General features: G+C 27.9%; 1 protein-coding gene across 6 annotated transcripts in view; it reads right to left on the bottom strand.

Moving 5' to 3' along the window:
• Positions 1-13,699, bottom strand: part of LOC126907402 (Kv channel-interacting protein 2-like) — a 383,598-nt gene that overhangs the window by 53,594 nt on the left and 316,305 nt on the right. Inside the window, exons 1-2 of one of the 6 annotated variants that reach the window (XM_050688666.1) lie at positions 3,239-3,518; positions 1,551-1,731 (exon numbers count right to left, since the gene is read on the bottom strand). The exons of 4 other annotated variants lie outside the window; for them this stretch is intronic. In XM_050688666.1, coding sequence (XP_050544623.1) covers positions 1,551-1,575 — 25 coding nt within the window. In that variant the 5' untranslated portion in view covers positions 1,576-1,731; positions 3,239-3,518. Of the gene's footprint in view, positions 1-1,550; positions 1,732-3,238; positions 3,519-13,699 lie in introns of those variants that run through there. One more of the 6 variants, XM_050688667.1, reaches the window with a different exon arrangement.

Below are 13,699 nucleotides of genomic sequence, written 5' to 3'. Positions count from 1 at the left end.
TGTTTTATTTGCTAAAACATTTTTTCTAGTGAACTGTAAAAAGTATTATTACGTTATCTAGTAACATGCTGTATATTTAAAATGACGCGTCAGAACTAAAAAATATTAATGAAGTCTGTGCTTATTACACTGTCATTTCAAATTAAGATCGATGTCAGTAATGAGTTATATATTTTATTGTTTTCGTGTAGTTATAATCTAAAAGGTTACCTAATGGCACAATATTTTGTAGACTGAAAACCAAACCGAGCTTAAGAAAACTACTAAAGAAAAATAATTGGTCTTGTGGGTTATAATACAACTTACTTATAATATGCCATTTGTAAGAGGTAATCTCCGTTAATGGTCCCACGCGTATACGCTTAACTACACACATACAAACAATACATAAAACATTAATGCTCCTGAGGGCAGCATTAAACAAAGATTTAACATTTGTTGGTGAGCTAATGCCATTGGCTCCAATCGGTAAAACGCATTGACAAGTTTTAAACATTTTGATACTGTTTGTCAAGTCAATAATGTATAGTCGGTAGTATGTGGTTTTGTACAGGGTACATTACGACTCTGTGGTATAGAGGGAACTTTCCCGAGAGACCCACTTGTCGTAAAACAAAAACATAACTTTGCAAACGAGACGTTTTTGTGTGTGAAACGAGTAAATTTTCAATACCAAATACGCGGTCCGATATTTGTGGAATTAAATCAGACCTATTCGGTATATTATCAACTTAATATGTCTCAAACACTCATGTGTATGATGTGAGAAACTCATCAGCATATATTTTGATAATCGATATAAAATTGAACACAGCGAGATTTCTATGCCAAGTAAACTAAAGACTTGATAATTTTATAACTGAAAAATGATACTAGTTTTTTTCCTACCTCGTCTATATGTAAAGCAAGTTCACTCTCACATTTAATTTCTTATTATTTTCACCAGGAAATTAACAGATATAAAGATAACAAAGTTGGCGAGTAAAAAAAAGATACCATCGAAAAATGTAATTGCTGAACGTCAACAAATTGCTTAGCTACGTTATACGATTTTATACTTGATAAATTCGAAAAACTGAACAACTGAGCTGATTTTTATACCAATTAATTTTAGTTTTGATACATATAAATCGTTAATTTTAACTTAAAAAAATCTTATCATTAACGGTCGATTAAAATTATTAGAGTTAATATACAGGGTGATTTTTTTATCATAACCCACTCAATTACTTGCAGAATAATAATAANTTATACTTTATTACAATACAAGAAGATTTACATATATTTATAAAACAAAATATTTAAGTCAAAGATTTTACTGCGTTTTAGTGTAAATTTTAGTATAAGATTGAAAAATAAAACACTGAACATTTTGTAATTATTTTATCATTCTAAACAATAATTTTAAATTAACGCGCGCTTAATATGACATTCAATTAAAATAAACAACTTTAATTCGGGAGAAGTTTTAAAAGGCTTAATTTGACATTCAAAATGGTTCATCCTTAAATAACACAAAAAAGTAGTTTGAAGTCTTATACTTTACTTACCTTTCTTTTTACTTCCAAACATCATATTTTTGCCGCCGGTATGAAAGACCTTATCTTCTCAAGATCGCCAATCCCATAATACCAACCTTTTTGTTAGAATATACATAGTAAGAATCTTATTAAAACACTACTGAGCAAGGTGCTTGAAATTAAAAATAAATTGGTCGAAGAATGCTCAGACCTGAAATATTTTAAGAAGAAACATATTTTTCGATTTATGTTTAGCTTAATTTTTATAAAAAGTTTTTTATCAGTAAAAAAACTTTGATAAAATATTAAATAATTTGGTAAAATCGTCAAATAATAGGTATTTAATTGATTTTTGTTTTGCCAAAAAGAAGAAAGGCTATTGTTTGAATAATTGCCTGCAGAGTATGTGCCAAGTCGTGAAAACGGGAAAAACCAAACCATCTTCCAAAGCGTCTTTTTATTATTATCATCGTTTTTTTTTTATACTTTTGGCAAAAATATTTTCAAATATTTCGAAAGAATTTAAAACTATCAAGGGATATCGCCTTAATATAAATAGTTTATCATAAGCATCGTCATACTATTAATAAAATAAATTGTGAATTTTTAATATATTTTACAAGGTATGTTTTAAACAAATTATACATCTAAAAATGTTAACTAATTTTTTTTCTCAAATCATTGTCGAGATGAAAAATTCATTTTGGCCACATTGTTTAATGTGAAATTTAATTTTTTCATATTACATTTTAATATTCAAAATTCGTTGAACAATTATAATTAGTCCGTTTCACTTACCAACAGATCAACATTATTGACAGCTGTCAGAAATTGAAATCAACTGAATATATCTGATTTAATTGTCTGTTACGAACTATAAGCATTTAATATTATTAAAATTCAAAACTGTCGTTGATAAACTTGACGGTAAAAAAAAAATGAGATAAAAGTCAACAAAACATTAGACAAACGAATAATTAAAAGAAAAGGTACACGGTAAATAATCAAAAATCAGATTAAAAGCTTTTGTTTAAATGAAAATTTGGAGCTAAGCAATTATATTGCCGATCATACTTAGATTTCATGATTTGGTAAAAACAAGTTATTTAATTAAAAGGGTCATATAAAAAGATTCAGATAAAAATCTCGGTAAGAACATAAATTATATAAACGGAAAGTTTTAACAGATTAAAAAAATAAAAATTTTTAACATGACGAATACTTATGATTATAATAAAAATACAAGAACAATCTGAATAGATTTGTTTTTTTTACAAATTAAAGAAATATTTTACTGCTCTTATTCTTTAAAATTTGGATACTTTGAAAGTAGTTTAGACTTGAAATGAAAATGAACTGAAACATTTTGAAATATTTTAACGGCAATTCGAAAAATATCAATTTTTCTGCACTGCCTGAAGTTTGAAAGATACTTTTTAACCACTGATAATGAACTACAGAATATTCAATGAAAATTCGTGTTTCGTTGTTGCGAAATAACTCACAAAGGGTTTTGAATTACAAGATACGGCGGCACGTTAATGATATATTGATTCCTGTCAACTAATTATTTATACCAAAAGATAAATACCTAACTTTTTTTATTTAAAATTCATATATTGAATATCCGTGTATACAGAAAAATATTTTATCATGTAAATCTAACAAAATTATATTGAAATATAATTATTTATCAATGTATAAAGTGATAGTATTACCTAAATGTAAATTTACACGTGTTAGCGATACGGTAGTATAAAATTGCAGTTGTAGCGGAACATGATTTGAAAATGTAAACAATTCGTATCTTATAATGTCACTTATGTGCCGTAAAAAAAAAAAATTAAACGAGAAAATGTCGGCGAACTCGAGTAAAGCGGTTGGAAATAAATATTATGTAACAGCAACGATACGATACGCTGAGGAGGGCGAGATCACCGCGGTACGCACGACAACCAACGGGATGCGAACGCTAACTGCCTGGACGAGCTGGTTGGAGTCGGTTACGGCGACCACGATTCTGGCGAAGGCAACCGAAGGATAGCGTAAAACCACGAACACAACACGGTCGTGGTGGCTGCTGCATCTGCCACAGCATCCGTCTGAAAATTATTAAAATGTGACACATGTTTTGCATTAATATCAGTGTTTGTAGCCAACGAGACAAGTCGAAAATTTGTTATTTATTTTGAATTTTTTTTTTCCATCTCGTCAACAGCTCTAATCATTGTAATTTTTTAATCACAAATCGCATGTTCGTGTTGTCAAAAAAATTAAGAATTTATAATTGGCCGGTTCATTTGTGCTTTGTCCTTCTACCAGTAGTAAACATTTTATAATTATTTATATGCTAAAATAACAAAGGAAATCTGTTCAGTAACAGAAATATGTGTTTATTTTTAATTAAATTTTTATTTTATTGTCGATTCCCGACTTAGTAATGAATTCCAAAAGATAATTGTTGGTCAAACACAAAGTTAATTAAACCAATTACATCGAGCCCAACTAAATGTATACAATTATCTTTGTGAATATAACAAAGATTTTAAGTAGACCATTAAAAGCTTGCTCAATAAAATATATATATATATATATACAGGGTGAATCTTTGAACGCTAGCCCCTCGATATTTCTAAAAATAATAACTTTTTTTGGTTTTTATTTGTTACAATCTCTATTTATCTGTTATAAAATGGTTTTTATATTCATCATATAGTGGTGTTAACTTTATGTTTTTAATGAAAACATACATATTTAAATAGCTTATAAAATATAAAATAATCTAATTAAGAAAAAAGGAAATGTCGATAACAACTCTTAGACCATTATTTCAGGAGTTGTTAACATTTTTATACCCAGGCGAGAGGAGAGATGAGGTCAATACATATTTAGTGATAAAAATAGTAGCACCCGCTTCTCACTGCCAGTCATTACTTTAAACTATTAATGACTTCTGATGCATATGTAACTAACAACCAAAATTCACAAAAAAATTATTACTTTAAGAGAAAGTGGCTAGCGTTAAAAAAATCACCCAATAGATTAGGCGTGGGAGGCCAAGTTATCTAATTTAAAAAAAAAAAAAATGTTCAGGGCATCAACAATACCTATTACATTTTCCATTAAGATTAAGATCCATTAGCAACATTATCTTTGAGAACTTTTTTCTACAATTTATTAATAGTTATTGAAGTTGATTTTTTTACGTTATCGGCATGAATATGCAAATTATTTTGATGTAATAAAAATGATTTAAAAATAACTACGTTTTATATACATTTGAATTTTTTTGATTTCTTAATAGTTCATTGTAATAGTATAGTTAAAATTGAAATTGAATTTCATCTCTTTTAAAAAATTTTGTTAGATTTAATATGTTTTTAAGTCTTAATAATATCCTTGGATAAGAAAAATGTTTTTTCATATAATAAAATAATAGTTTTTATTTGATATTATTTTTTAATTAAGAACTTTTCAAAAGAGTTTGTTTATAAATTCTACCATCGTATAACTTAATATGGTAAATTTCAATACAACAGAGTTTGGAAATCAAGAGTTTAATTTTATAATTTTGTTTAACTTTCAAACTACTAATTTGTTTATCAACAAGTTGCGTCGTCTGTACGTTTATTAATATTTTTTTGTCTTTTGTTCTATAATAACATATGTATGTAGCTTTGTTTTATACACGCCAGTACAAGTAATTTGTCGACTCATTCATATTTTATCTTTTTCAAAGGTAGTATTTATCAAACAACCGTCACGTCTTAGAAATGTAATTTTATTTCAAAACGTTGACTTACAATAATCACATTTCTCTAACTTGTTTTTAGGGATGAAACATTATTTAAATTTTTAACTACTTCATAACGTATATTTCTTTGCATTCATATTTCGCATGCATAATACAACTTTTTACATTTTTTTCCATAGAATAATAAAAAAGCCCTTTCATATCAAACTTTTGAAGTGTTAAAATATTCATTAAAAGTTTTAACAAAATTCATATACACATGTAATATTTATTTATAAAAGGTTTTTGTAAACAATTTGTTCGAATTTCAGTAATTCCTTTGATACTTAATAAGAATATTACCTTTAGTAATATCATTACATGGTTACCTCAAAATAATAGATCTATATTTGATAAATTTATTGATAAAAAAATTATTGTAAAGAGATAAAGTATACTTTTTAATTTTAATTATAATTGCAATGGAGAGTAATTCATAAATAAAACGCAATATAGAAAAACCTCATTCGTGACTTTTACTTTAAGTTAGCTGCGCTGTTTACTGCTAATTTGAGGATGGGTGACCACTCAACAATTTTACCAGCAATCATACCGCGATTGACTACACTCATAAAAGTCATAACTGACAAAACAGGCGAACGAAATGGGTCATAAAAACACATTTCTAATCAATAATGTTATGTAATAAATAATAATTCCAACAATTAATAAAAATATTGACTTTTTAATTTTAATTGAAGAATACATGTATGCGCCTTTTTTGCATATACTTTACGCCTTGAAATAAATTATTTACTTGCAATATTAAGTTTTTTTTTTAATTCTAGCTTAATCTACGATTTTAAGAAGTTTTTTAGTTGATGTGCTAAAAATATTGCACTAAAAAATTTTAATGGTTAATTTTTGCTTTGTTATATATTTAGTATGTAATATAATACAAACACAACTTAGGCTACTTAAGATATATAAGATGAATAAAAATAATCTTAATAATTAATAAATAAAGAAATATATGAAATTAAAAAATTTTCTTGACATATTTATTACTTTAAATGAAATTTAAAGTTTCAGATTTAATTTACATACACTAATAATTAATATTTATAAACATAAAATGTGTTGCTTGATTTGTTATTTTTCAATAATAAATTTAAAATTAGGAGATCTTACTTTTTTAAATGGAATTTTTGTTTAAAAATTTTTTTAGTAAAATGATTGATAAATTTTTAATTCATTATTCCCTTACTTTTGTTAATATTCCTTAAAATATTAACAAAACATCATTATATAATCATACATTTAATTTGATATTGGTATTAAAAAAAAACTAGTTTTAATTGTATTTATTTCTTTTAAAAATATTTCTATAAATGGTTAAGAAATTCTAACACAAAATGTTTCCAAAAAAGTATTTTGTAAAATATTTACATATTTTATGATTAACCCGGAAAAAAACTTTTTTTGTTATACTTATTGAAAAAAGACATTACTTATTTTGCATAAAAATGATTATTATAATATACATCATCATCATTGTAGAGTTAGTTATCATTGGTACAGTCTTATATAATATAAAAAAACTTTTTATTTCTACTTAGAATTCCATTTTAAATGTAATGAAAATTCGATATTTTGTTTAATGAGTCTTTAATTAATTTCCTCGGCAATCACTCAAAAATATTTATTAAGTTCAATAATTTTCGAGTAAATAATATTTTTATTATAATATTTATCATTAATTTAATGACTATAAATTTTTTATAGCTCAATGACATTCTTGATAAAAACTTTATATTGAACACAAATTGACAAAAGAAAAAGACTGGATTAAATATGTAATTAAGTGTAACACGTGTATCATATGAACGGTTTTCTTCATTCAGAAAGATTCGTAGAAATGTCTATACATCGATTTAAAAATACTCTCATTGAAATAGAAAATAACTTTTAAAGTGTGTCGTTTCATTGGAAAAAACTCAATGAAACAATATCCTTAAAATTACTTGTTAAAATAATTAAATTCCGTTAGTATTTGAAAATAAATCGAGAAAACTATTTCACTGTCGTCAGAAAGTCGCCAATGAACTTCTCTATATTTGGAACTTCAATTAAAGATAATTGCCGAAACATAAGAAAGTCGAAGTATGTGATTATTGCAATCACATTTTATATTGTTGTTAATTAATAAACTATACTAAAAGTTGTTTTACAAGCTAGTAATTACATTTTATTTTTATTTTTAATACTTACTCTCTTAAAATCTTTAAAATAACCGGTAATGGCTGAAGAAACACTTTAAAATTATCATACATCATTCAGCTGCCAGCCAAATTTAATTAATTTGATTCTTTCATGTATTACAGATTTAAGTGTGTAGTTTATTAAACAATACAACACTAGAAAGAGAGATTTTGTGATTAATTATGAATATACATTTTCATTAAAATAATTTAAACAAAATCGTTTTATGATTGCCTTTTATTGCCTTATTTGTATTGGTATTATTCTATTTCGCCGAAATCGTAGTATTATCTTGGGAAATGTGTACATAAATTAAAATAAATATAATATTATATACCTTACATGGTGTGTATTATCGAGTCTGCTGTTTTTTATGCGTTGCAATAGTGTCTGAAATATTTTGTATAAATTATGATAAATTTAGTTTCTCCGCAATAAGAACTTTTTTATAAATAACTACGAGTTATTGTTGTCATTATTCTTATTCACCACAAAAAAAAAAAAAAAGCCTTAAAAAATATTTTAGACGCATCCGTTTGTTTAAATAGATGTTTGCAAGAGAATATAGAATTTTTTTTTAATTCAAAATTTCCTATTTTTTTCGTTTGAAATCACTTCAAATTAAAAACAGCCATTACGTCACTTATGATAAGTAAAACAAAATATTTTAGACAAGAAGTGAATTTAACATAATGAGCGTTTAAAAATAAATAAAATGTTTGACATTTTACTGTAACCGACAACAGAGTTAATTACACTAGAACGATATAAACATACTTTTTGGCAAATGTAACCAACTAATTATTAGTATGTTTTGTTTACAGTAATCCGCCTCACCACAGTGGAACATAATCTGCACGGTTGGCGGTTTTTATCCTTAAAATCAATTAAGTGGTTTGCAAGTGATGTGAACTACCTACAAACTTTGTTACTCTAAGCGTATTTTAAGTAAAAAATAATAGCATTTTTTTAGTATTTACTTCGCAAAGATTCATAATAATTGCAAAAAGTAACAAAGGTTAGTTTCATTTGAATATTGCAAAAAAATCCGTTGTTGATGTTTACAAGATCCAATTTAAATGTTTCTCTTAGTAGTAACTTTGACCAATCGAATAATTATTTCAGTTAAACGCGTTTTGTATGCTTTGAGTATAAGTATTCCGAGTACAAGACGCCTTGTACATGTTTTTTAACGCTACGTGGAATCTCGAAATAAATTCGTAACCATTCGTAGAACACCTTTTTATAGCAGCATACTTAGCTACAGTAGCATATTTCTTGTTTAAAAAAAAGTAACAGTGAGGTACTTACGGACAGATAAATAGCGAGGAGAAGGAAATTATGGATAGCAGACGAGTTCTGAATAAAACTTTGTAGCAGATGTTGCTGTTATTAAAAGTTGTACGAAGATAACGACAATCGGAAAAGCACAGAATATTATTTTGCTAGCGAACATACCACAAAAAAAAGTCACAATACTTGCTTAAAAAAACCCCAAAGAAAAAACTAACCGTGATGGATTTTATTTTCTATGGCGTCGTTATTTGTACGTGCCTGTTAAGCTTTTGATTTCAGCAATTTTTTACATTCTAAAAAAAAAAAACAAGTTAATTAATCTGACTGGTGGAGAATGAAAACGTCAGCGGAAACAATTATCCTTTTCCTTTTCCCAGCAAATGTTTCAATTATACTTTAGGTAGTTATACACTTAAATCTTCTACATGTCTGAACAAAAATTTTTCGATCACCGAGTTTCCTTCTCGTGTACGATTGACATTAATACCCAACAGGGTACGAAAAAAGCAAACGAGAAGTATGTAAAGCATCTGGTCGCTGCGAAAACTATTTATAGAAAAAAGAACGTTCGAGCGAGTGGACTAGAAATCTAATAAAAGTTGCGTAACAATAACAAATGGTATTTGGTTTCAAAATTAGACAATTAACTGTTTGTAACCGACAATTGCAGTTGTGCAAACAATATCATCTGCAACAGTTAATTAAACGTTTGCCGTTGATTTCAAATAGCAACTTTGTTTTTTGTTCAATCGTGTAGGAACTTTTATACAGATTAGTAAAATAACTTCACCCTTTTGTAAACTTCGAAGTTCTGACACATAAATTCTACGTGTACTTAATGTCATTGAACTGGAAATTGTTGTTTAAATTATGAAACCATTTACAAATAATTTATCTTCATTTACAAATGTATTAATGCTTTTTTGCTATTTACACGGATCAGAGGGAGAGGTACCGGACGAAACCGTCGCTGGAAATTATGAAATGCGTTTCACAGTGTTTAGTGGTAATTATTTGAAAGTGTCATAAAACGTAACGCTTCGTATCGCCGTGACATCAAATGGACACCGAACTGAACACATACTAAACATTTTTATTATTACTATTACTGAACGTAACGGAAAATCAGAACCCAACCGAAAAGGGAAAATTCTTCATTGTGAAAGCTCCGAACGATAGCTGTTGTTGTTGTCCCGTCGGTCGGTACACACACGTTAAATAACAATACAAGATTATGTTTTGTACCTTAAAACGTATTTCGCGAAACACAATGCCATCTCGTCACGCAGTCCTTCCTCGTCCCTCACCTCCCCGTCGCTCACTTCACGATCTAACGTTACGCCGACGAAAAATAACAGACGGAAGTTTTATTAACTTTTGTAGTGCACGTCCCGCATGTTATATTCGCAGTAATGACGGCGACGACGTCTCGAGAGTGTATTTTCAGTTAGCATTCGATTAAGTTTTCACCGCGTGGGACCGCCGCCAAATATTGTGATGATAATAATATTATTATTATTATTATTATTATTATTATTATTATTATACACTTCATCGGTCCCGTTTGTGTAAAGAAATCACTGCCATGAACACATAGCTACGCGCTTAACGTCACTGGACAATATGTCAGTTAATGTGATGTCTGGTCTATTAGTAACGATGGGCGGCACCCGACGTTATTTATAGTAGCAGTAATTTATACGTTGAAATGATTTGCCGGTGGCCTGTCCATGCAAAACTACCTGAATCCGATTTGAATAATTAATAACCGACACTTGTTCATCGCCTACAGTCGTACCAAAAGCAAATTACTTTTTAACGAGAAACGGATGCCGTTCGATATGATTATGATCGGATATGAAAAAGTTGTTTTTTTAGTAGCCGGAACAGTAAACTTTTAATAATGTCGAATCATTAGAAAAAATTTACAAATAATTTTTATAGAAAAAATCCCTCGTTAGAGTTGTTGAAATATCATTCGTTATATTCAAAAATAATTGTATTCGTTTTTTTTTTTTTGTGTTTACTTATTTCAATTGAGAACTAAAGTTTAACCGGGTTTAAGTTTTCAAGTTGCTGTGTATAATTTCCTAAAATATGAGAAAATCTAATTCGTTTAACATGAAAGTCCACTTCGTGTGTAAAACTTATTTGCTTATTTCAAAGTTGAAACTAGTTTTCCAAACCAAACTTTTACGTTTCTATTTCAATTATTTTATTTTGTAAGTTATTGACAGTGACTATTAAATAATTCTATTTTTAAATCAATTGAATTATCCACATAAACCTATTAATCTCTTAAAACTTAATTAACTAACTAATAAAAACGCTTTAAGCATTCAAAATAAAAAGCAATAATAATCTGAACTGATTTCATCTTAGACAAGCTATGATTGTACTGGTATTCGATTTCCTATTATCTGAGGTTTATATTGAGATTACAATTTGTACTTATTTTTCATTATCATTATTTTTCATGTAGTAAGTCTAGTATATGAGTTTCTCAATTAATTGTTTTTATTCTCTGATTACCCTGTTGCGAGAACTCAAATAAGCGATAAATTTATAAACATATAACAGGAGTTTCATTTAAATTCATAATAAAAAGTTTTCAACGCACCAGGTGTATGTTGTTAGGACTTTTAAAAATATGAGACTTGTCACTATAAAAAGTTTACGGTCAGACACATATCATGCCATTAGCCATGGAAACTTTCGGTATATTTTCCTCGACATTATAATACTATATGTCGACGACCATACTAAACTTTTCCGGCATACATTTGAGCTGTTATATGCTTTCCCTCCATAGTAATCGCTTACTGAATAAATTTTCAAAATTAAACGTGATAAAACAAGGGAAACCATGTAGTGGTAGGTGGCATTATGAATTACAAATAAGCAGAAGTCAAAACGGGGAAAAAAATTGATTAGGTTTGATTTAGGAGCGGTAATTTTGATATCGTCTGATGAACAAGTATTTGTGATGAGCTACGGAGAAACAAAGATTTGCCAGGGAAACCTACTCGAAATATCAGGATAATATTTTTAGCATCACTCACAGAATTCATTGTATGTGCATCCATTGTTGTTAAGGGTTAAATAAATAAAATACATGTAAACTGGACATCACTAGACAATAGTCTAACTGAAAACCAAAAACGTCCTAAGTTGTCGGCGTTGCGTGGAAGTTGTTTCTATGGGGACCTACCTGGGAACACAATGAGTTGGAGGAATTTAATTAATCATGTGTTAAACACGGTCAGTGTTCGGATTTACCAAAAGACAGCAACCAGCAAAAACGAGTTTCTATTTAACCGTCAAACAAGAATTCCCCGACACTTTGTATAACATCACAATACCAACAAACACATAATATTATATTTATCGCTTGTGGCCAGTCCTATTCAAGCGTACAGGGCGCCAAACCGTGATATCATTAATAACTTTTGAATCAGCAAATAACTTGGGTTTTTATTCTATAATTTTTACAGTTTTGGTCTACGTTAAAAACATATTTTTATAATTTGTCTCTAATAAAAAATTAATAAAAATAACTAATCGAGTTAAAAATATTTTAATACATTCAATGGGTATGTAGTTCAGGTGAGTACAGCTCACTCTTGTGTGTGTGTGCCCTCTGCCTGCGCTACATACCCAATTTATATATTAAAATGTTTGTAACTCATCAATACATTATTACCTTGCAGTTGTTAACGACCCATCAAAATGTTTAGCAAGAAAAGAGCTAAAGATTTAAAAATTTTAAAAATTCATTCTTTTCTTATTAGGGACAAATTATAAAAATATGTTTTTAACGTAGTCCAAAACTCTAAAAATTAAAAAAAAAAACACAAAAATATCGCTGGTTCAAAACATGATGAGACATTCTGTTATGAATGTGTTAAAACTTTCATGGATTGTCTTTGTGAAGTCCATCACTCTGAAGATGGACTCTGCAATGAGTCCGAAACGTCAGAACTCAACTGTAAACAACATGGATATATCCTCAAGCACTTCAAGCAACGAGACATTCTGTATTTGTCTAACTTACACCACATTTTTAGTTCTTATTTTATACATCAATTACGATTTCGTATCTTTGTTATACCTTTTGTGAATTTATAAATTGAATTATTCAAAGGGTATTGTAAAGTACAGCACTGAAATAAACGAGAAAGTTAAACTTCTACTTTGGTATACCTTCAATTCACTGACATTAAAATATGTATTATTTATAATAATAAATATGAAATGGGTATTTATTTAAATGATTTATTGCCGTCTACGGAGCATAAATAAAATTTTTATATTCAATATTCTACCTAATGATTGTGAAATATAACATTTATGTTGAATTAAAATTAACAGATTTGATCTATTTAAAAATTCGATAGTTTTCAGTTAAAAATAATATTGACTTAGTTCAAAAATTTTCTAGTTGTGTTATCGAAAATAATGACAGGTTAATATCTTTTGTCGTAGTAGCATTATTTCCGAAAATTCCAATAAATATTACAAGTAGTTTTCTTTAAGACTGACTAAATGAACAAAACAAAAAACAGGATAAAATGAGCTTATTAATTTAACAAAGTTATACATGGGTCAAAATGTTTTACAGTTTCAAAATAAATTTTATGATCAAATTGAGGGCACAGCAATTGGAAATCGCTATTTTTAGTAAAATTTTTCATGAGCAGGTTCGAAATAAATTTTAAAATGTCTATGGAGATATTCCGAAAATTTGGTTTGGTGTGTAGATGATATTTTTGCAAAAATAAACAAAGATTTAATACGGAGTACTTCATATAACATTACAATTTTTTTTAGTTATCAATTAAATTCACGTACAAAAAGAAATATAGAGGGAAAATTAAATTTTTCTTGA

This window comes from Daktulosphaira vitifoliae, unplaced genomic scaffold (assembly GCF_025091365.1).
Source record: "Daktulosphaira vitifoliae isolate Bord-2020 unplaced genomic scaffold, ASM2509136v1 Scaffold_5, whole genome shotgun sequence".
Classification (NCBI taxonomy): Eukaryota; Metazoa; Arthropoda; class Insecta; order Hemiptera; family Phylloxeridae; genus Daktulosphaira; species Daktulosphaira vitifoliae.
Note: the sequence above shows the minus strand (reverse complement) of the source record. Positions and strands in the feature narration are given on the sequence as shown.